This window comes from Oncorhynchus mykiss, chromosome 13, assembly GCF_013265735.2.
Source record: "Oncorhynchus mykiss isolate Arlee chromosome 13, USDA_OmykA_1.1, whole genome shotgun sequence".
Lineage (NCBI taxonomy): Eukaryota > Metazoa > Chordata > Actinopteri > Salmoniformes > Salmonidae > Oncorhynchus > Oncorhynchus mykiss.
The window spans coordinates 40,861,086-40,884,740 of NC_048577.1; the positions used below are offsets into that span (position 1 = coordinate 40,861,086).

The window sequence follows — 23,655 nt, forward strand, 5'->3', positions numbered from 1 at the left end:
TTCTGTGTGACATTACGAGTCATCTGAATGCAATAAACTTGCAGCTGCAGGGTCGGGATCGTGTCATCTCTGATATGTACAGTACAGTGAAGGCATTTAAAACCAAACTGACTCTGTGGGAGACGCAGATGCGGAAAGAAAATTTGAGCCACTTTCCCAGCTGCCAGACCATGAAAGAGAAGCTCTCTACCAGTGCGTTCCCGAGCACACAGTTGGCTGATAAAATAGGTATGCTTGCCGCTGACTTTCGACGCCGATTTGCTGACTTTGAAGCACAAAAAAGCAGGTTGGAACTGCTCGGTAACCCATTTGCTGTTGACGTGGAAAGCTCACCACCAAACCTCCAAATGGAGTTGATTGACCTCCAATGCAATGATGCACTGAGGGCAAAATATGCGGCAGTGGGTGCTGCGGAGTTCGCCCGTTTCCTCCCCGGCACAATGCCCCAGCTGCGCATCCAGGCTGCTCAAACGTTGTCTATGTTTGGCAGCACATACCTGTGTGAACAACTGTTTTCTTTGATGAACCTGAACAAAACATCACACAGAAGTCGACTTACTGCTGAACACCTCCACTCAATTCTGAGGATTTCTTCAGCTCAGAGCCTTACCCCGAACATTGATGAACTTGTGGAAAAGATGGGACACCACCAAGTATCACCCTCAACCTCAAACAAGTGAACATTACTGTGCAATCACATATTTAGAGTTTTTACTCAGTTCAAGTTTAAAAGTTAAAATTTAATATTTGTTTTCACTGCATGTTACTTCTCCTTAAACAAAGTGTTGTTTTTGATTAATAGATTTTTGCACTTTATTTTTTTGTATTTCAATCCAATTATATTTTAAAAATATTTCAGTTGAGTGGATGATAGAAAATTGCTATTATTGTTTTTTCTTTGAAGTAAATTTAGCCCACTTTTGCTAAAATAGAAAATATAGTCTACTGATGGTGCCTTGAATACCGGTTTCTTTCATTTAATGTTCATGTTATGGGGATATTTATATAAAGGAAATTTGTCTTTTGTGTCTGTTGAAAATTAAAGATTACTGACAGAGCCATAAGAAAATATTGCTTTATTTATCTGATCATATTGTAATATATTTGTTAGGTTTTCAGTAGGTTCAATTAGGTTCACTAGACTATATGCGTCATTTAAAAAATTTTCAATGAACATTCGAACAGTCCGGCCCTCGTCTTGTAGCTGATTTTTTTATTTGGCCCTCCGTCCATTTGACTTTGACACCCCTGCTCTAGCATGACAATTCCACCAGCCATACTACTCGTTATGTGCGTGATTTCCTGCAAGACAGGAATGTCAGTGTTCTGTCATAGCCAGCGAAGAGCCCGGGTCTCAATCCCATTGAGCACGTCTGGGACCTGTTGGATCGGAGGATGGGGGCTAGGGCCATCCCCCCTAGAAATGTCTGGGAACTTTCAGGTGCCTTGGTGGAAGAGTGGGGTAACATCTCACAGCAAGAACTGGCAAATCTGGTGCAGTTCATGAGGAGGAGATGCACTGTAGTACTTAATGCAGCTGGTGGCCACACCAGAAACTGACTGTTACTTTGATTTTACCCCCCCCCCTTTGTTCAGGGACACATTATTCCATTTATGTTAGTCACATGTCTGTGGAACTTGTTCAGTTTATGTCTCAGTTGTTGAATCTTGTGCAAATATTTGTATGAACATATGTTAAGTTTGCTGAAAATAAACACAGTTGACAGTAAGAGGATGTTTCTTTTTTTGCTGAGTTTAGGTATTTCATAAAAAAAAATCTGCCGTTTCCAGATACAATAGTAATTTACAACATTAACAATGTCTACACTGTGTTTCTGATCAATTTGATGTAATTTTAATGGACAAAAAATTTGATTTTCTTTAAAAAACAAGGCCATTTCTAAGTGACCCCAAACTTTTGAATGGTAGGGTAGGTGTAGACCTCATCGTGAAATGTTTACTTACAAGCCCTTAACCAACAGTGCAGTTCAAGAAAATATTTACTAAATCAAATAGTAAAAATAAAGAAGTAACACAGTAGAATAAACATAACAATAACGAGGCTATATACAGGAGGCAAGGGTACCGAATAAATGTGTGGGGGTACAGGTTAGTCGAGGTAATTTGTACATGTGGGTAGGGGAAAGTGACTATGCAAAGATGATAAACAGCGAGTAGCAGCAGTCTCAAAACAAAAGCGGGGTCAATGTAAATAGTCCGGGTGGCCATTTGATTAATTGTTCAGAAGTCTTATAGCTTGGGGATAGAAGCTGCTCAGGAGCCTTTTGGACCTAGACTTGGCGCTCCAGTATGACTTGGGTGACAGAGTCTTTGACAATTTGTTGGGCCTTCCTCTGACACCGCCTGGTATAAAGGTCCTGGATGGCAGGAAGCTTGGCCCCAGTGATGTATTGGGCCGTACGCACTACCCTCTGTAGCGCCTTACGGTCAGATACCGAGCAGTTGCCATACGAGGCCGTGATGCAACCAGTCAGGATGCTCTTGATGGTGCAGCTGTAGAACTTTTTGAGGATTTGGGGACCCATGCCAAACCGTTAGTCTCCTGAGGAGAAGGTGTTGTCGTGCCCTCTTCACAACTGTCTTGGTGTGTCTGGACCATATTAATTTGTTGCACTAAGCATTATAATGCAATGGAAGACAGGTGAAACTATCTTACAATGTTTCTAATAAATCTCAATTCAATAACACCCTATCCTGACTCATGTAAACCACATCAGTGATATTTTTAATAGCAAATAATACTCAAAGTGATTATCCCATCAACTTAAAAGTTGATGTGAGGTGACACCTGCTGGTCAAATTAAGGAGAGAAAACAATGAGCAAAAAGGTCATAAGGGGCCAGTACACTGGATTCAAAATGTCACATGTTGATATGATTCAATTTCAACCTCAGTTACTAGTCTATCCCACGTTACATCACTATGTATAATTCTATCACATCAAGAACTAAAATCCTGCCATGCCTATCCCTATACATGTAGAATCAGTAGTGAGACTATTGAATGAAAAAGAGAAACAATGTTCCCCAGCAACTGAAAGCACACAAATACAAGGTAAACAACAGATTGGCTGGCTGGCTGACACACACATCCAAAGAGACTATGTACAGGCACACACACGTTTAAGAATACAGCTTCACTAATAAAGGCCCAAGCAAGAATTATGTTTAAAAAAATAAAAGCATTCAGCAAGTGATATTGGTGTGATACTGTTGTCCACAAAGAGTGGACATCACCACAGAGAGGTTACACTGTTCCAAAGCGTTAAGGAGAAATTCATGAAAAAAAACATTGGGAGTAGCAATAGAAGTGACGACTACATAGATGAAAATATCATCATCGTAAAGTCAATTCATGTCAATCATTCTATCTTCTGTTCGCCCATCTCCTTATTCAGCGCTTCATAAGTAGCGTCTTCCTCCTTGTCGTCTCCCTCGTCTGCCTGTGAGTTAGGGACCCAGAGGCCAGAGTCGATGCATCTCTTCATGTGGACCTTAGCCTCCTGACGGGTGGGAACAATGACATTTAGAGCACCAGTTTGTAACAACTTCAGGAGGTTTTGTGTCACTATTCAGCGTGCCTTTACATTTGTAGAACAATGTATGTTGTCGGTATGCTTGCCCTGAGCACGTGGAAGACAATACAACAAAAGAAAAACAGGAATGGATTTGGTTTTGTAACCTACCGTTGGGTCCAGCTTCGTGATGACAGTCTGCAACATGGCAATGTCCTTCTCGTCAAAACATTTCTGCATCTCCTACAAAAAGGACAAAATCTATTTTTTAAATTTCACCTTTATTTAACCAGGTAGGTTAGTTGAGAACAAGTTCTCATTTACAACTGCGACCTGGCCAAGATAAAGCAAAGCAGTGTGACACATACAACGACACAGAGTTACACATGGAATAAGCAAACATTCAGTCAATAATATAATAGAAAAAGTCTATATACAGTGTGTGTAAATGAGGTAGGATAAGGGAGGTAAGGCAATAAATAGGCCATAGTGGCAAAATAATGACAAGATAGCAATTAAACACTGGAATGATAGATGTGCAGAAGATGAGTGTGCAAGTAGAGATACTGGGGTGCAAAGGAGCAAAATAAAATAAATAACAGTATGGGGATGAGGTAGTTGGATGGGCTATTTACAGATGGGCTATGTACAGGTGCAGTGATCTGCTCTGACAGCTGGTGCTTAAAGTTATTTTTTAAATTTAGTTTTATTTATTTCACCTTTATTTAACCAGGTAGGCAAGTTGAGAACAAGTTCTCATTTACAATTGCGACCTGGCCAAGATAATGCAAAGCAGTTCGACACATACAACAACACAGAGTTACACATGGAGTAAAACAAACATACAGTCAATAATACAGTATAAACAAGTCTATATACGATGTGAGCAAATGAGGGGAGATAAGGGAGGTAAAGGCAAAAAAAAAAAAAAAAAAAAAAAAAAAAAATGAGGAGATATGAGTCTCCAGCTTCAGTGATTTTAGAAGTTCGTTGCAGTCATTGGCAGCAGAGAACTGGAAGGAAAGGAGGAAGTCAAAGGAGGAATTGGCTTTGAGGGTGACCAGTGAAATACATCTGCTGGAGTGTGTGCTACGGGTGGGTGCTGCTATGATGACATGTGAGCTAAGATAAGACGGGCTTTACCTAGCAAAGACTTATAGATGACCTGGAGCCAGTGGGTTTGGCGACGAATATGAAGGGCCAGCCAACGAGAGCATAGAGGTCACAGTGGTTAGTATATGGGGCTTTGGTGACAAAACGGATGGCGGTGTGATAGACTGCATGCAATTTGCTGAAGTCAAGGATCGGTAGGATAGTCCGTTTTGTTTTACGAGGGTATGTCTGGCAGCATGAGTGAAGGATGCTTTGTTTGTGAAATAGGAAGCCAATTCTAGATTTAACTTTGGATTGGAGATGTTTGATGTGAGTCTGGAAGGAGAGTTTACAGTCTAACCAGACACCTAGGTATTTGTAGTTGTCCACATATTCTAAGTCAGAACCGTCCAGAGTAGTGATCACTACTCTGGACGGGCGGGCAGGTGTGCGCAGCGATCGGTTGAAGAGCATGCATTTAGTTTTACTTGCATTTAAGAGCAGTTGGGAGGCCACGGAAGGAGAGTTGTATAGCATTGAAACTCGTTTGGAGGTTAGTTAACACAGTGTCCAAAGAAGGGCCAGAAGTATACAGAATGGTGTCGTCTGCGTAGAGGTGGATCAGAGAATCACAAGCAGCAAGAGCAACATCATTGATGTATACAGAGAAAAGAGTCGGCCCGAGGATTGAACCCTGTGGCACCCCCATAGAGACTGCCAGAGGTCCGGACAACAGGCCCTCCGACTTGACACACTGAACTCTGTCTGAGAAGTAGTTGGTGAACCAGGCGAGACAGTCATTTGAGAAACCAAGACTGTTGAGTATGCCGATAAGAACGTGGTGATTGACAGAGTTGAAAGCCTTGGCCAGGTCGATGAGTACAGCTGCACAGTATTGTCTCTTATCGATGGCGGTTATGATATCGTTTAGGACCCGAGCGTGGCTGAGGTGCACCCATGACTAGCTCGGAAACCAGATTGCACAGCGGAGAAGGTAAGGTAGGATTCGAAATGGTCAGTGATCTGTTTGTTAACTTGGCTTTCAAATACCTTAGAAAGGCAGGGTAGGATAGATATAGGTCTGTAGCAGTTTGGGTCTAGAGTGTCTCCCCCTTTGAAGAGGGGGATGACTGCGGCAGCTTTCCAATCTTTGGGTTTGTTAACTTGCAAAACCAAAAACAGAGATAGGGATGATGATTATGATGGAAGGACGGTGCTAAATGGAGGAGGTGCAGCAGTAGATGTCCTGTACCTCAGGTAGGGACTCATACACCTCAGCAGGATCCAGTCCTCCGGGCCCCAGGCGTTTCTGTCTCTCCTCCTCTTCGTACTCCTTCATGGCCCTCTCGATGCGAATCTTGGCCCTGCCGCGCACCCTCCCCTTAAAGGACTCCAGCTCATCATTGAAGGCATCCTGATACTGCTGATCTGCAGTCTGAGAGAGGGAAATATATCTGTCTATATGCTTTGCTATTGAGTGCAAGTGGGAAATGTATCACCTTTACACACAAACAAACCTTTATCTTGGCGAAGAACTGACGGAAGCAACCGCGGGGATCCACCTTCAGGCTCTTAGCCAGCTCCAGGACGAACTGCATCACTATAGTCTGGTGGGCCACCTGCTCCATCAGCGCTTTCTTCTACAGGAGGAAAACATCAACAGGACACTGACATTAACCCTTGTCTATGCTCATCTGTATCAAGAAAAGGAAACTGCATGTGTACTTCGTACTGAGGCATGTTTGGGCAAATAAAGAAGATCAGACGATCACTTACTAACCTACTTCATAACCTTCTCTACACCAGAATTGTGTTCATTATGCACCTAATGTAAGAAGATGGACTGAAACAGGAAGGGTCTACCTGGACTTGTTCAACAAGAAACACTATCGTTTTCTGTTTCAAAACATTTTGCTACCCTGTGCCCTACTGAACATGACCCTGATGAGTGTCCTCTGGAATATTGTATAGTGGATGAAATCCCTCATGGGTTATTAGAGGTGAGGTTTGTCGTATTACGGTTCTGCACTCACCTCCTCCACCTCCAGGTCAATGCACATGATGACTAGGTAGTTGGCCGTCTCCTCACACACCAGGTGAGGGTTGTCTGATAGGTACTTCTGGCTGTCGTCCCAGCGTTTCATCATACCTGACAACAGAGACAGATACCATGGCCATGACAACTACCCACAAAGAATGGGGACAACAAAGAATGGGATAATGACTCTCACCAAAGTGTTTGATCTCTTTCTCATACTTCTCCACAAAGGTCTTGTGTTTCTGCTCTTTCTGCTCCTCGGTGTCCTCCTTCACATCTGGCTTAACGTTCATAACACTCTAGGAGAGACAGAAGGAGAGAGAGAGAGAAAGAGAGAGATCGGAGTGGGGCAAGACAAATGGCATCAGCAAATAACCATCACCATCAGCCAGGGCGCATCAGTGGTTCCACACACTAAACCCACCTTGCTGAAGCCCTCCTTGCAGAGTGTGTCTACACTCCATGGCATCTTCTTCTCTTCCCGCCGGTGGTCCTCCAGTTTCTTCTCCCAGTCTCGCTCCTCCTTCTTCAGCCTCTTCTCTTCGGCCTGTGCCTTGCTCAGCTCGGCTTTGGCATCGTCCGTGACTGAACTGGACAGATTCTTGGTCTTCTTCTGTGCTTCAGTCAACTTGCGCTTAGATTCAGCTAGCCCCTTCTCCAGGTCCTCACCAGCCTTTATGAACTGGTCCATTCGTTCCACACGCGCCTAGGTGATGGTGGGGAGAGGGGTCAGGACAAAGGGATCTCATCGGGGATAACTAGATATACAACACATAACGACAAATGTTATGTTTATCTTTCCATTGCGTTTATCTGCGAAAGCAGGCTGTTTACATAACGTCAGCATCTGCAAATCTAGAAAGCTAGCTAATAATGTGATAATTAGCTAACTTACAGAGACCAAGTAGCTATCAAATGCATCACTCTAATCGACATAACGTTACCTCATGTCTCCATTTGAAAAGGCTGGGTGTATCGATGTTTGGATGAGTGTCATCTTCATCATCTGAAACCTCAATGTGGTCCCACACGCTGTAGTCTATCCTACTTGTCATTCTAGCCACCTAGCTAGCAGGCTACAATTTGCTTGTAGCAAGAGCACGTTAAAAGTGAAAATAATAGATTTTAAATTAGCTAACTTAAAACCTTGTTAGAAATTATATCGGTAGCTAATATATTTACTATTGCTAAACAACAATAGTGCACAATGTAGCATTAGCTAGCTAAGGAAGAAACCCTGGAAGTTTCCGTTTAGACGTATCTACGTAAACTCGTCATTGAAGAACGTCAAGGCAAAGGCATGTGGGTGGAACATAATATTTTTATAATAAAAAATATATATATTATTTAGTAGATTTAATAATAATAGCCTACCATCATTGATAATAATACAACAAATACAAATTTGTAATTTTATTAGTGTTTTTATGACAAAGAGAGAAAGAACAAACAACAATAAAGTTAATGGATAGCTTATTAATGGATAGAATTATTCACACTGCCTCGCGTTCTAGGGTTCTCCACACTGAAAGTGAACTGTATACCCTACATATATATTTAAACACGTCAAAGTATACTTTATGTTGCAATAACAACAAGAATCAATCATAACACAATAATATGCTACTATAAACTATTACATGACCAAAGTCTTTAAAAATGTAAGGCAATTCCTTTTTTTCTGTGCGATGGTCTGGCTGACAATGATGACGCTCTCACACCTGTAACAAAACCGTGCAATTGATATTAGAGACAGAAAATATCTTCCCTCTGCTAATCCCCCAAACTTGGACTTTTGTTTTGTAAAGCCAACACTCCACTGTGGGAAAAGTCACACACCTCCAACGTGGCCCTTTTTACCTTCTGACTCCTCAGATTACATACCAAATAAGATCTATGGCTTCTATAACAAGTATGATGGTAGAGAATGCTAGTTCTATCCTCTAAATGTTTGCATTTAACAATGCCCCCTTCACTGTGTCCTCCTACCTTAAGACTTAGTCTTGATGATGAACTGCTTACTCTTCTTGCCAATCTTATTAGAAGAAATGCAGGTGTAGGTCCCTGGAAGCAAGGAGGAAGAGGTAAAAACAGGTTGGTCCTCCATCTTCTCTTTGGGATCTGAAGACTGCCAGCTGTACACAGGACTGGGGCTTCCTTTAGCCGTGCAGTTTAATGTGATTTCATCCCCCACAACGATGTCCAGGGTCTCAGCCTCAGGACTGAGGAAGGATGGGGGGTCTGAGGAAATAATTACAAGGGAAAGGGATGGATATTGCATATAAATGAATACACAAACACAATTGGATTTCATTGTTTCTCATGAAACTATTAATGGTTGGGTTGAGTTAATAGACTCACAGTGCACAGAGACGTTGAGAGGCTCTGATGTCACTGAAGGAGGCGGTTGTGGTCCCTCTGGTCCCAAGTCCAGCTGAGCCACGCACTTGTACTGGGCTCCGTTATCAGCTTTGGTTGGGGTGACCAGGAGGATGGAGGATACTTGGACAGGGGAGGCAGGGGTCAGATCAGAGAAAGAGTGGTTGTAAACTTCAGTCTGCCCTCTGTACCACCTCAGGGTGAGGTATTGAACGGGGGCGATGTTCTGGACATCACAGAGCAGCTGGTACTCTTTCCCCTCCAACATGGGACCAGTGTGGTTCGCTGAGCTGATAGTGACACTGTCTGGAGTCTCTGTGAAAGATCAGCTGGTTAGTGTGTCAAGCACAACACGTACATGTAGTAGTAGTCGCCACAAATAGAATTCATCATTATGAAGTATGGCCTGATGCATGTACTGCAGCCATGCTCTGCCTTAAATTGAGCTAAGATTAAAAAAGCCAGCTTTATGTAGGCCAGGTTGACTCACTGTAAAGGATGAGGTTGAGTTTCTCCTCACACTGTCTGGGTGCAGTGAAGAAGACTCCGTAGCAGATAGGCTCCTCGATCCAGTCGATCAGACTGTCCACCTTCCATTGGACAGCACGGTCCTGTTGGGTGTGTGCTGCCCCGATGGCTGACTCCCAGCCTAGGACACGCACCGGGCGAGAGGCCTCACAGCTGACAGACACAGCCTCCCCAAACCCCACCACCACCCTGGAGGGTTTCAGCTCCAGAGAGCATCCTTCACCTGACACTGAGACATGGACAATATCATCATCACCATCATCATCGTTACATTGTCTTCATCAGCATCATAATTTTCACAATCTTTTTCATTATCATCGTGATCATCACATAATCTAGTTAGAAAGTTATATTATTGCTGGCATATCCGAAACATTCATATTTCTTAAACAAAATCACATTTACAGATACCAGGAAAATGTTGCTTTCAGTGATTTGATTGTGTGACTTTAGCAGGTGTTTATGATCGGTTTGTATCACTGTGGATATAAGACTGGGTGGGATGCAGGTTTCACTTTGCCATCATCTCTGGGTTGCAAATTTAATTTCAGTGGACAAAGCACAGGTAAATAATTCACACACTCATATACGCAATATTATATAATAGTATTTTGCCAAAGTGCTTTAAAACCATTTATGACCAATTCTATTGCCAAAAAACGTCTTCAAACTACAAACTCGTCGATACAAAGGGGGCCTCTACTGCAGATGTCCCATAACCCTCGACTCCACAGAGAATAAGCAAATCTTATGAATAATAAAATGTTGTCTCTTGCAACATCTTACCGGTGCAGAACATGCAAAAGGTTAGGATCCATTTTAGAAAGTAGTTTTCCATCTTCTTGCAGACTTTGATGAGGTCCACTATGGTCGGAGTTGAAAGGCGAGTGGAATTCCGACTTGGTCCTGCTTGGCAACTCCAAAGTGAACTGTGATTACTAACAAAAGCCCTCCCTCACCAAACGAGGGCTCTCATACCGTAGTCTGTGTCTGACTGCAGGGCCCCGAGGGGGAGAAGAGGGGGCTAAGGAAGTTTGACAGGCATCAAGGCCAGACCTCCTCAATGGTAACTCATTAGGCCTACATCCCACAGGGGAAATTCTTCCTTTAATCATTTATTTGTGGTTTAGTTAGAATCTGTATTTAATGTTCAATGAGAGTTAAAATATCAGACCCATGATATATTTCAGCCCAAAATGTGTTCTTACTCCTAGAATCTCAGCTTAGATCTTTTGTATTTTTGTTCGCTATCGTGTATTGTTACAGCAGCACAACCTCGAGCTATTCAGATGACAGCTCTTTTGTTTTTAGAAAATACCCATACAGAGTTCTAGGACTTCAGAAGGGTGCTACGGTTACAATTTTCAGTTCTTTAAACTGAAATGAAACCCCAATGACCTGTGGTAACTTGCCTCAAACAGTTCCCGTGTGACTGCGGATTCATATACATAGGTGGTTTGAGAGAACTCACAATGCAGTTCTACTCTCTGCAGACATGTTTGATTCCCATGCGCGCACTGCTTGGAGACCCCATGCTTTGTCAAGACTCAGCAGGTTGGATTGTTGGACTTGTTGTCCGGTATGTAGTGTGTAGGCCTCACACTGTGATCAGAATGTACCACCACTGCACAACAGAACCAGCCGTAACCAGGCTGCCAGAAACATTGCTCAGTAATTGGATGCTCATTGGGTGTATTTATAGAAGGCTCAGCTGCCAATTCTGTGTCTACAGTATGTGGACTCTGTTTCTATGCTGTGCCCTTGTTTGTTGTGGAAGTATACTATTGTACACTTGTTTCTGAAAATGATCATGTGTGTATAATATAACAGGTTTTTGCTCTAGGACTAAATGTGCTGGCAAATTGCCCTTATAAGTCTACACTGCAGCCAGGTTGTTATAGCAACAGTCAGGCTGCACACACAAAGTGTTTCTTGGCAGGGCAGAAGTCCCCTTCACCAGGATGAAGCAGAACCCGAGAGACACAAAAAGGACAGACACTCAATTCTGAAAAAGGAAGTATTTATATGAGCCACCGTAGGCAGGATAACAGATGGACTTCCATGCGTCGCTTTACATGGACCTTAGTTTGTAGTGATTAGTATTGATGTGTCAGTGTTACAGTGATGTATGAGAGAAAGGTTCCCAATGGCATACAAAATACAGTAGAGGAACATGTCACAGTGAAAGACTGATTCTTTCAAAACTTTAACTCAATGAGCATAGCTGGTTGATGTTTGACAGCGAATGCTGTGTATGCATGGTAAACATCTCCTGCATTGTCGATGTAAAACTGTCCACCAATTTTGCAGCACTATTGAAATGGAAATGAAAGACAGCATCATTCTAACCTAAATAGGTTGCAGCAGAACACTTCCTGAAACTGAATCTCTGACAATGCTGAGCCTAACAAGTACCGACATTCCGAATAGATAACTAAATGTCTGAAAGGAAGATCAGTCAGATGGAAACACACACATATCACGGGTCATATAAACATAAGCAAGCTGACAAAAATGTCTAAATAAAGTAGAGAATGAGTGTTAGCGACTGTTAAAGACAGCATATAACAACATTCAGTGCTGAAATCAAATGGACAATATACACATAGTTAGTTAGCGACACAACACAAACATCACATGTAAAAAGCTAGTTTACATCATGCAACTCAAATAGTTCTGTGCACCTTACAAGCACCATTTGCAACTGTACCAATGCTATTCCAGCCCTGTACAACGTGAACTGAACATACTTTGCACTTAACACTGTACCCATACCTTGAAATATCTAGCATGAATGTTTTAAAATTGTTATACAAAAAATAAAAACAAACCTCTGTGATCCAACAAAAAAAGACAACGATTTAAAGGACTGTGCCACTCCACTCGTCAAAACAGAGTATTGTTTCTACTAACACACTGTATAGCAACATCGTAAAGGACCATGTGAGCCACGTATGGTGAGTTATGACTGTGTAGACTATTAAAATACCTGAGATAGATAAAACACATCAGTGGCCTTTCTCTCCTCACAGCCCGGAGACTGCGTCCATGGGATTCATGTCAGTATGCATGTTCGCTTCTCTATGGTCTGCAGATATAGGTTGAGAAAGTGAAAGACAAACAATTAAAGCTATCATCAAACATACTGACATTACTGAGAATCAAGGGTGCTGTGACGGTAAAAGAGAGATAGCGGAAGCATGTGGGCAGAGAACAAAATTAGCAATAGTGAAGAGAAGCTTCCTGTGGCTCTTGGACCAGCAAACTTAAATCGGTTAAAAGGCTCTGGTACCACCATTTTAGAGCAACAAGAAAAAAAAAAGGCATTAGACAGGAAGTGATGCATTGCATGGCTCATTTCTCACTGTATAGTCACATAAGGTCACTTGGTGCGGTCATCGGACTACAGCGATCAGGCTAGCCTGTTTATACAGCCGCTTTACCTGCGTGACAGAGACACAGTGGCTGTGAGAAGAGACTACATTCAGGTATGCTTGATTATAAAATAAGTAGTAAAACAGGACACACATGCATGTGAATGAATGGTTTGTAGTGTTGCGCAACATGCTCACACGGACACAGCCCAAGACACATTCAAAACAACGCATCACCACGTCCAAATGGCACAAAGCTATTGGTTGGAGAAGGCTAATAGAAAGCACTCTTTGGAGTTATAAGCCATGCGGGATTGAAGCGTTCCATCATAATAATTCAATAAACAACCATTCTTATTCATACAGTGTCTATTGAGGAAGTCCTGCTGGTCACACTGGCGATAGAATTGCTCTTCCTCTGGCCTGGTCAGATGATGGAGTTGGGACCTGCTCTGTATTTGACAATGGCATAGACAATCACAACCACAATGGCCAGGCCCAGGCCCGATCCTATGATGACCCAGAACGTTGTTCTGTCCCCTGTGGGAAGAGGGTGTTGTTAATGAGGGTTTATTTATTTGTTTGTGATGCACCACACAGACAGACACTAGAGCAAAGAAAGCCGGCATGACCACCACTATCCCTGCAGTGGTTCCACGACTGCCTGGAGAAACAGGAGCAATATTAGACATTTAAATATACTGTCAAAGGAGACATTTCTCAGAGCAGTCTATTTGGGAAATATTAAGAAAGTAACACATATTCATGGTACAGGAAAATTGGGTCCCACTTTAAATGAAGTGGGAGGGGTAGTAGGTGAGAATAGAAGCATTTGTGAAAAAGATAAGACTAGCTACTAATTATAAACATGATCCTACCTTTAGGTTTGGGATTCACAGTGAATGTCTTGCTGATCTTGCCTATCTGATTGTAGGCAGTGCAGGTGTAGGTTCCTGGGACCTCGGACGGGGGGGTGAAAAGAGCTTCTTGGAAATCTGAAGACTGCCACCTGTACAGAGGAGTGGGCCTTCCAGTAGCCGTGCAGTTTAAGGTGATTTCCTCCCCCACTCTGATGTCCAGGTTCTCAGCTTCAGGTCTGGAAAAGGTTGGGGGGTCTGAAGAATGAGGAGAAATAAGATAAACATATAACCAATCAACATGGACTGTTCCCACAAGATTCAGAGTTTGGGGAGGGTGAAACCATGAGAAGATAACAGATTATTGGAAAACTCCATTAAATATCACAGTCGGGTATCAGATCAAACTAAATGATCAGCTGTAAACATGAATGGAATGATTGAAAATAAGACTAGAGGGAACTCACAGTGCACAGTAATGCTGAGAGGTTCTGATGTCACTGTAGGATGGGGTTGTGGTCCCTCTGGTCCCAGGTCCAGTTCTGCTCTACATCTATACTGATCTCCATCATCATCTCTACTGGGGCTGATCATCAGAGTAGCTGACACATCCTCTGGTCTCTTACTGACGTTACTGTAAGTTACATTATCTAAGAGTTCATTCCCTTTGTACCACTTCACAACCAGGTTCTGTAGAGGAGCGATGTTCTGAATGTCACACTGCAGCTGGTACTGTGTCCCCTCCACCATGGGACCAGAGTGTCTCAGAACAGAGATGGAGACGCTGTCTGGAGTCTCTGTAGAGGAGGTGAACAATGTAAAAAACCCTCAATGCTGATATACAGTTAAATAGAAACATACCTTTCACATTCACAAGGAGGAAAATACTCACTGTAGAGAATGACTGGAAGTACTTTTGAGGGTTGTTCGCCGTCAATGAGATTGATGTAGCATTTGGGTTCTATTGTCCAATCAGTAAGGTTATCCACAGTCCAGGTGACAAGGTTGACATGTTCTTCTAAACTTTTACCTCCGAATGTGGCCTCCCAGCCCATCCCCTCATGGTCTGTGGATGATGTGCTGCAGTTGACTGAGACTGAGTCTCCATATCTCACCACCACTCTGGGAGGGTTGAGCTCAAGAGGAAAGGAGGCATGTGTAGGCCCACCTACCGGTCAGAGCACATGACATGTGAACAACATGGCAATGATTACATACAACCATAAAGTAACACTGACATCACAATACATTGTCTGTCAATAAATATATCTTTGCTAGTATTTTTGCTGGTTTGTATCACAAACTCTCTGCTGGCCAAGACAACTGGTTTGACTGTGGCCATACACTATCAGAGGGTGAGAAAGTTGCCCATTGTTTTTAACAACTAGCAGAAGCAATGTCACTCAGTCAAGTCAGGAACAAGGGAGTAAATGAATGAAACTTGTTTTAATATTGATAGTGCTCTAAGGCAGGGATTCCCAAACTTCTGCACTCATACCCCCCTTCCAGCATTGGGGAACAATCCGTGCCACCCTGCGCACGAGCCGCGTCTATTTCTATGGGTAAAAGCACTTTTCATGACAAAAACTGTTCACACCCCTCTGGTTGGCGAAGAGAAAATCATGCAGGTTTAAAGCTTATTTCTGCAATTCTACAATTTGTTTCATGAAGCACTGAGAAAATTTAACATTTTTATTCTATACATTTTGCCATGTTTAATGTGTATCTAAGTGACTCAAACATTACAGCAAAATCTATGGGTCGTTTTTAACAAAAAATGTTTAACGTTTGCTGACTTAAAAAAAATTATAATTAAACTCAGGCTTTCAATGTATTAATGTGGTTGAGAGCTATAACAGTAGAATGCACAAGGTGCAATTTTTTACATTTGGTAGTGTATGGGAAGTTTTCCTCTTGTTGTGTCATTCACTGACAGACATTAGAGAGCTATTTCTAACATGTCAGTAATGCAGAGTTGATCAACTAACCCATGTTAGCTAGGTAGGTACGTTAGGCTAACCAGCTATCTAAATCTTGTAGTTATCATGGCCATAATGTGTGCCTCGACCCCCAGGAGGCCCCCATTGATTTTGTTGACTCACTCAGGTATCATATGAACACATTTAAGACAATGCTAAATTTGTATAATTGCCGGAAATTTGCTTTAAAACCACAAAATAATTATCCCCGCCGATAGCAAAATATGGAGCATTTTGGGGAAATTAGCTTAAATCATGCTAAATGTTATTTCTGTCAAAAAAAGGATTGTGAACAATTTGAAGTCATATGGGTCGGGACTTGCGAGGTGGAGGTTTGTGACTACGCAGATAAAGATTATACCAACCCAGAATTTTACCTCCTAGGACATTTGTGTGACCGGACCTTCTCAAATAGTAGTTGAGTACACCTGGGCTAGTTGATCTGGACATTTCTGACAAGTTATAAATATCTCTCTAAGGTATACAATGACTGACATGACAAGAGGAACTGATGACACACTACCCAATTTCGAAATTGCACCTTAGGGGGACCGCCCCACAGTTTGGGAAACCGTTCTAAGGGACCAAATTCGAGAGAGAAAAACAATTGCTTTTCTTCCAAATGAATCGACCACACCCATCAATAGAGCTCTTTCTTGATCAGAGACATATTGATTCAGTGGGAGAGATTGGACTTCAAATAGTCGAAAACAAGTTTACTATGACTTCCAGTAAGTTAATCATCATACCCTGAAAATACAATTAAATAGTAATTGAGTTGTTTAAACATAATGGGAAACTCATACTGTAACGGGAACAGCAAACATCTGTAGTTTAACAAAAAAGTAGTAACATTGATCTGTAGACCCTACCTGTAAACACCAACACACCGAGTGTCAGAAATCCATAAAGTCCTTTCACCATATTTATTTTATCCGGCAAATATATCCCAATGTTGACCGTCACCTTGAAAACGTATAACTATGGTAATCGAAACTAAAAGCAGCAGAGCACACAAACGCTTTCCCACACGAGTACACATCCTCTATCCATCCATGGGTTGCCATGTCAGATTAAATTGCTAGCACAATCACATTTTTTTTAAAACCCTCCCCCAATGCCTGAGAGGAGCTGGGACATTTAATCAATATAAACCTTTTCCATAACGTCATTGAGCGAATTAAGAATGAATATCAACGTAACTTGTAATGATGTATGGAGCTAAATTCGGTTTTCTATCAAAACAATAATTATTGCGAGCTAACTTGACTAAAATGAATTTAAATATGGTGCAAGAGAAATTATAATTAGCACTCATTAAACTGCCAGATATTTTTTTTATCATTGGATGTTGATTTAACTTGTTTGTCTGCTATGATTAAGCAATAAGGCCTGGGAAGGTGTGGTACCATATAATGCCAATATACCATGGCTAAAGGCTACAACGCAAAGTGCCTGGATACCACAAACCCGCAGAGGTGCCTTATTTTTTTTTTTTTTTTTTTTTTTTTTTTTTTTTTACCTTTATTTAACTAGGCAAGTCAGTTAAGAACAAATTCTTATTTACAATGACGGCCTAGGAACAGTGGGTTAACTGCCTGTTCAGGGGCAGAACGACAGATTTGTACCTTGTCAGCTCGGGGGTTTGAACTTGCAACCTTCCGGTTACTAGTCCAACGCTCTAACCACTAGGCTACCCTGTTGATATTATAAATTGGTTACCAACATAATTAGAACAGTAAAAAGTATTTTTTTGTCATAACTGTGGTATATGGTCTGAAATACCACAGCTTTCAGTCAATCAGCATTCAGGGCTCAAACCACACACTTAAAAAATGAATGTTGGGCAATTTGTGACTTTATTATGTGCAAGATGTTAAGACTATAAACAGTTATAAATGGCCTATTTGCGAGATTGACTTGTCATTTCAATAGGCATAGGCTAGGCCTACTGACTAAAATCTGGGTTCATGACTGTAAAACTCTGCCATGGTTTGGTTAACTAGATGCAGGTAGCCTATAGCCAGTGATTGGACTACATCTAAATTGAGATGGCCTAAAGTAACCTAGGCAAGATGTAGGCACGATGTAAAATGAACGATTTAGCAGTTTGCTTTGTTCAAATTGACAGACTTATTTATTCAACATGAGTAGCGAGGTGATTTTGAGGTAAGAAGTGTTTCTGTTGCCCTGTTGGAACAGGCTAGTAAGAATGGGGTCGTAATTTTAGTCACTGAATCAAATATTAATAATATGGATATGAACTGAATAGGCCTATGCTTGTCATTCAGTGTTTTATTTAGTTTTACCTGTAGCCTAATCTGACAGACTTACCTTCAATCGAATGCATTCTAATTACAGCTGATCGGCAATCGCACTAGAACTGTTAACTAAACATGGCCATTAATAATTACATAATAACACAAGGCTACAACAACAATAAAATGAAGGTATAGGCTATTTATTAAACCGGTTGCCAGCTCCAAGAAGGCTACACAAGTTGTGTAACAGTATAACTTTAGACCATCCCCGAACCAGGGACCCTCTGCACACATCAACAAGTCACCCACGAAGCATTGTTACCCATCGCTCCATAAAAGCCGCGGCCCTTGCAGAACAAGGGGAACCACTACTTCAAGGTCTCAGAGCAAGTGACGTCACCGATTGAAACGCTATTTAGCGCGCACCACCGCTAACTAGCTAGCCGTTTCACATCCGTTACACTTGCATAAATCGATTTGCAATGACTCCAGTAATATAGTCATTGTATCAAATGCTAGGCTACAGTAGCCGCCATAGAAATTAATAGGCTACATGATGGCCAACAGATACAAATGTAGTATATCATTTCCACTTTTAATGTCAGTTTCATTGTTGTCTTTTTCCCTTAACAGAAGCATGCGAGGGAGTTCCATAACTTCAATTTAAAATTTCCACTGAGCATGTGTAAAACACTTCGCTTACGTTTTAAATAAGCAAAGTCGACATTAGAATGCAGTTTAAACCACCTAGTGAATTTATCTAATGCACTAAAGTTTTTTGTGCCGTTATTTCTTGATGCGCATCAGTTTGTTTTATAGAAAAAGGTTTGGAAATAGAACTCCATAATGACAATCTAAATAGCCTGCTTAAATCTATTTGAAACGGTTACAAGTCCAATGCTCTAACCACTAGGCTACCCTGCCAAAGCAAGGGAAGTAAATAACAAACAAAAGTGAAATAAACAAAAATTAACATAAACATTACACTCACAGAAGTACCAAAATAATAAAGACATTTCAAATGTCATATTATTTCTATATAAAGTGTTGTAACGACGTGCAAATAGTTCAAGTAAGGGTTGTATTTGGGCCAGCAGGGCCAGTAACCAAAAGGTTGCTAGATTGAATCCTCAAGCTAACAAGGTATAAATATTTTGTTCTGAACAAGGCAGTTAACCTGCTGTTCCAAAGCAGTCTTTGTAAATAATAATCTCAACACACACACACAACCCCTCTGGCCCTCCCCATCATCACTCAGAAACAGTCAGCAGCAGGCCATAGTGAATTAGGATACATTTTCGTCCGCGACATCGTTTTCAAAGTTGCTCAATTGTACGAAAATCGCGAACATGGCAACCCTGAATCACCGCCCTCATGTTGGTGCTAGCAAGCCATATACTGCTAAGTATCAACAGCCAATCCAGTAGGGTCTGGAAACCATGATGAGCTTCGATTGGTCAATAGCAACGCGATGTCGCGTCAACGACTTTCCACAATTTTGGTACCGCCCTGTTCACGCTCCCTCGCCCCGCACACTTCCCTTCCTTCATAGAAAATGAATGGGCTTCCGTTGCTTAATCGATGACGTTGTTTCCAAAGCGCGCGTCGCAAAGAAAATGTTGTGCAAGATCAGAATGATGACCAGCTGTTTTGAAATCCTGTAGATTTCTCATATGAGCAACGTACAATAAAAATAAAGTTATGAAAATCACACAACAAATCTTATGAGATAGATTCTTTGAAATGAACAAATTAGTGCGTATTCAGGTCTCTTCGATAATTCATTAGGGCTAACACGGAACCCAAACCGGCTGCGCGCGTGCGCCATCGTGCATAATTGTATTTTGTCCCCCTACACCAGGGGTGTCAAAGTCAAATGGACGGAGGGCCAAATAAAAAAATCAGCTACAAGACGAGGGCCGGACTGTTCGAATGTTCATTGAAAATTTTTTAAATGACGCATATAGTCTAGTGAACCTAATTGAACCTACTGAAAACCTAACAAATATATTACAATATGATCAGATAAATAAAGCAATATTTTCTTATGGCTCTGTCAGTAATCTTTAATTTTCAACAGACACAAAAGACAAATTTCCTTTATATAAATATCCCCATAACATGAACATTAAATGAAAGAAACCGGTATTCAAGGCACCATCAGTAGACTATATTTTCTATTTTAGCAAAAGTGGGCTAAATTTACTTCAAAGAAAAAACAATAATAGCAATTTTCTATCATCCACTCAACTGAAATATTTTTAAAATATAATTGGATTGAAATACAAAAAAATAAAGTGCAAAAATCTATTAATCAAAAACAACACTTTGTTTAAGGAGAAGTAACATGCAGTGAAAACAAATATTAAATTTTAACTTTTAAACTTGAACTGAGTAAAAACTCTAAATATGTGATTGCACAGTAATGTTCACTTGTTTGAGGTTGAGGGTGATACTTGGTGGTGTCCCATCTTTTCCACAAGTTCATCAATGTTCGGGGTAAGGCTCTGAGCTGAAGAAATCCTCAGAATTGAGTGGAGGTGTTCAGCAGTAAGTCGACTTCTGTGTGATGTTTTGTTCAGGTTCATCAAAGAAAACAGTTGTTCACACAGGTATGTGCTGCCAAACATAGACAACGTTTGAGCAGCCTGGATGCGCAGCTGGGGCATTGTGCCGGGGAGGAAACGGGCGAACTCCGCAGCACCCACTGCCGCATATTTTGCCCTCAGTGCATCATTGCATTGGAGGTCAATCAACTCCATTTGGAGGTTTGGTGGTGAGCTTTCCACGTCAACAGCAAATGGGTTACCGAGCAGTTCCAACCTGCTTTTTTGTGCTTCAAAGTCAGCAAATCGGCGTCGAAAGTCAGCGGCAAGCATACCTATTTTATCAGCCAACTGTGTGCTCGGGAACGCACTGGTAGAGAGCTTCTCTTTCATGGTCTGGCAGCTGGGAAAGTGGCTCAAATTTTCTTTCCGCATCTGCGTCTCCCACAGAGTCAGTTTGGTTTTAAATGCCTTCACTGTACTGTACATATCAGAGATGACACGATCCCGACCCTGCAGCTGCAAGTTTATTGCATTCAGATGACTCGTAATGTCACACAGAAAAGCCATTTCACACAGAAACATTTCGTCTCGGAGTTGTGTTGTGTCTTTCCCTTTGCTGTCCAAGAACAGACAAATCTCCTCACGAAGCTCGAAACATCTTTGAAGCACCTTTCCCTGGCTTAGCCATCGCACCTCTGTGTGATAAGGCAAATCACCATGCTCCGTTTCTAACTCCGTCAGAAATGCCTTGAACTGGCGGTGATTCAAACCTTTGGCTCTGATAAAGTTAACTGTGCGCGTGATGATGCTCATTACATGCTCCATTTTCAAGGCTTTACCGCACAACGCTTCCTGGTGTATGATACAATGATAAGCTGTCAGCTCACCTGTCGCGTTTTCCTCTTGCATCTTTTCCCGTATCTTCGCCACCAGTCCGCTCCTGTGTCCACACATCGCAGGTGCTCCGTCGGTTGTCAAACCCACGAGTTTTTCCCAAGGCAGCTCCATCTCATTTACACATCTTGACACCTCTTCATACAAATCATGCCCCGTAGTTGTGCCATGCATAGGACGTAAAGCCAAAAACTCCTCTGTCACGCTTAGGTTGGAGTCCACTCCGCGGATGAAAATTGACAACTGGGCAATGTCAGAAATGTCGGTGCTCTCATCCACAGCCAAGGAATATGCAATAAAATCTTTTCCCTTTTTCACAAGCTGCTCTTTTAGATTGATGGACAACTGGTCTACTCTCTCGGCAATGGTGTTTCTGCTCAGACTCACATTTAAAAAGAGTTGCCTTTTTTCTGGGCAAACTTCGTCACAAACTTTAATCATGCAGTTTTTGATGAAATCCCCCTCCGTAAATGGCCGGGCTGATTTAGCGATCTCTTCTGCCAAAATAAAACTGGCCTTGACAGCAGCCTGGCCTTGTGATTTGGCTTTTTTGAACAGAGCCTGTCGAGATTTGAGGCCTCGTTTTAATTCCTCTGCCTTTTGTAGCCTTTGTTCCATGTCCATATTCTTGTTTTTGTCCGCGTGTTTCGTTTCATAATGTCGTCTCAGATTATACTCTTTCAGTACCGCCACACTTTCTCCACACAGAAGACACACAGGTTTTCCAGCTACCTTCGTGAACATATACTCCGACTCCCACCTTGTTTGAAACCCCCGGTTCTCAGTATCCACCTTCCGTTTTGCCATTTTTGATGGGTATCTGAAAGTTAATTTTACTGTGATGCTGACGACTGCTGTGCCAATAAATATTGAAATGAAGCAGCCTACTGCTCGGTGCGTCACCTTTGCATTGTGGGAAATGTAGTATTGGTGCGTGTAAAAGATCTGCGGGCTGCCGGCTTGCTGCGGGCCGGTTCTAATAATAAATCAAGATCATCCCAGGGGCCGTAAAAAACCTTCTTGCGGGCCGGATGTGGCCCGCGGGCCTTGACTCTGACATATGTGCCCTACACCAAACGCGATCACTACACGCAGGTTAACATATCAAAACAAACTCTGAACCAATGACATTCATTTGGGGACAATTCGAAAAGCATTAAACATGTATGGCAATTTAGCTAGTTACCTTGCTAGCTAATTTGTCCTATTTAACTAGCTTGTTGTTGCTAGCTAATTTGTCCTGGGATATAAACATTGAGTTGTTAGTTTACCTGAAATGCACAAGGTCCTCTACTCCGACAATTAATCCACACATAAAACGGACAATCAAATCGTTTCTAGTCATCTCTCCTCCTTCCAGGCTTTTTCGTCTTTTGAATTTATATGGTGATCCATCTACACTTTTATAGTATTACCACGACAACCAACAAAACTTTTAGGCTTTCAATCACCCACGTGGGTATAACCAATGAGGAGAAGGGAGAGGCAGGATTTTCAGCACGATCTGCGTCAGAAATAGAAAGGAGTTCTATTTTAGCCCTTGGCAACGCAGAGGCTCATTGGCGCGTGAGCAGTGTGGGTGCAATAATTGAATAACATGGATTTCTACATTTATTTTGTGATGCTCGTGCACACGACGTGTCCCGTCTGGTCAGCATTTAAAATAGAAGTCATTCCAAATTTCTGACACAGATCAGCTGCAAGTCCTGCCTCTCCCATCTCCTCATTGGTTTATAGAAGCAGGTACCCACGTGCCATCTCCTCATTGGTTATACCCACGTGGGTGATTAAAATACTATATGTTTTGCCGGTTGTCGTGGTAATACTATGAAAGTGTAGATGCCAATCACCATATAAATTCAAAGATGAAAAAGCCTGGAAGGAGGAGAGATGACTAGAAACGATTCGGTTGGCCGTTTTATGTGTGGATTAATCGTCGGAGTAGATGGCGCATGCGCGCAGCCGGTTAGCCCTTGGCAACACAGACGCTCTTTGGCACGTGCGAGCAGCGTGGGTGCAATACTTGAATAACATGGATTTCTACATTTATTTTGCAACGCTCGCGCATGCATGTATTAGGCAAAGCCATAGGGGCCTAAATTACATTTTGTGGCTACAAATGTAACAGTTAAAGAATATTTTGAAATATATCATTTACTTCCTGACAAG

At 41.9% G+C, this 23,655-nt stretch overlaps 3 protein-coding genes across 4 annotated transcripts; all 3 read right to left on the minus strand.

Annotated features, from left to right (window-relative positions):
* Window positions 1-2,720: 2,720 nt before the first annotated feature.
* Window positions 2,721-7,955, minus strand: LOC110486366 (hsp90 co-chaperone Cdc37). The gene is made up of 8 exons (XM_021557900.2): window positions 7,610-7,955; window positions 7,090-7,371; window positions 6,859-6,964; window positions 6,661-6,776; window positions 6,145-6,267; window positions 5,880-6,062; window positions 3,707-3,778; window positions 2,721-3,523 (listed from the first exon to the last, which is right to left on the minus strand). The coding sequence occupies exons 1-8, from the start codon at window positions 7,718-7,720 to the stop codon at window positions 3,383-3,385; spliced, it is 1,134 nt and encodes a 377-aa protein (XP_021413575.1). The 5' UTR covers window positions 7,721-7,955; the 3' UTR covers window positions 2,721-3,382.
* Window positions 7,956-8,065: 110 nt separating this feature from the next.
* Window positions 8,066-10,577, minus strand: LOC110486367 (hemicentin-1-like). The gene is made up of 5 exons (XM_021557901.2): window positions 10,359-10,577; window positions 9,535-9,801; window positions 9,027-9,359; window positions 8,655-8,906; window positions 8,066-8,386 (listed from the first exon to the last, which is right to left on the minus strand). Exons 1-4 carry the CDS (start codon window positions 10,408-10,410, stop codon window positions 8,656-8,658), a joined length of 903 nt encoding a protein of 300 aa, XP_021413576.1. The 5' UTR covers window positions 10,411-10,577; the 3' UTR covers window positions 8,066-8,386; window position 8,655.
* Window positions 10,578-11,575: 998 nt separating this feature from the next.
* Window positions 11,576-22,820, minus strand: LOC110486370 (intercellular adhesion molecule 1). Of its 2 annotated transcripts, none has more exons than XM_036941090.1 (5): window positions 22,758-22,820; window positions 14,696-14,971; window positions 14,271-14,600; window positions 13,825-14,061; window positions 11,576-13,486 (listed from the first exon to the last, which is right to left on the minus strand). In XM_036941090.1, the coding sequence occupies exons 2-5, from the start codon at window positions 14,856-14,858 to the stop codon at window positions 13,374-13,376; spliced, it is 843 nt and encodes a 280-aa protein (XP_036796985.1). In that variant the 5' UTR covers window positions 14,859-14,971; window positions 22,758-22,820; the 3' UTR covers window positions 11,576-13,373. The 2 variants fall into 2 exon arrangements, with proteins under 2 accessions (XP_036796985.1, XP_021413578.2); XM_021557903.2 differs by lacking the exon at window positions 22,758-22,820 and adding an exon at window positions 16,655-16,864.
* Between the last annotated feature and the right edge of the window lie 835 nt (window positions 22,821-23,655).

Coding starts and splice junctions, on each gene's coding strand:
- LOC110486366 (XM_021557900.2), bottom strand. CDS start 7,720: ATGACAAGTAGGATAGACTACAGCGTGTGGGACCACATTGAGGTTTCA. Junction 7,372..7,609: donor TTTTCAAATGGAGACATGAG/GTAACGTTATGT, acceptor ACCATCACCTAG/GCGCGTGTGGAACGAATGGA. Junction 6,268..6,660: donor TTGACCTGGAGGTGGAGGAG/GTGAGTGCAGAA, acceptor TTCCTCCTGTAG/AAGAAAGCGCTGATGGAGCA.
- LOC110486370 (XM_021557903.2), bottom strand. CDS start 16,706: ATGGTGAAAGGACTTTATGGATTTCTGACACTCGGTGTGTTGGTGTTT. Junction 14,601..14,695: donor ACTTCCAGTCATTCTCTACA/GTGAGTATTTTC, acceptor CCTCCTCTACAG/AGACTCCAGACAGCGTCTCC. Junction 14,062..14,270: donor TCTCAGCATTACTGTGCACT/GTGAGTTCCCTC, acceptor CTCATTCTTCAG/ACCCCCCAACCTTTTCCAGA.
- LOC110486367 (XM_021557901.2), bottom strand. CDS start 10,410: ATGGAAAACTACTTTCTAAAATGGATCCTAACCTTTTGCATGTTCTGC. Junction 9,360..9,534: donor ACTCAACCTCATCCTTTACA/GTGAGTCAACCT, acceptor GATCTTTCACAG/AGACTCCAGACAGTGTCACT. Junction 8,907..9,026: donor TCTCAACGTCTCTGTGCACT/GTGAGTCTATTA, acceptor TTATTTCCTCAG/ACCCCCCATCCTTCCTCAGT.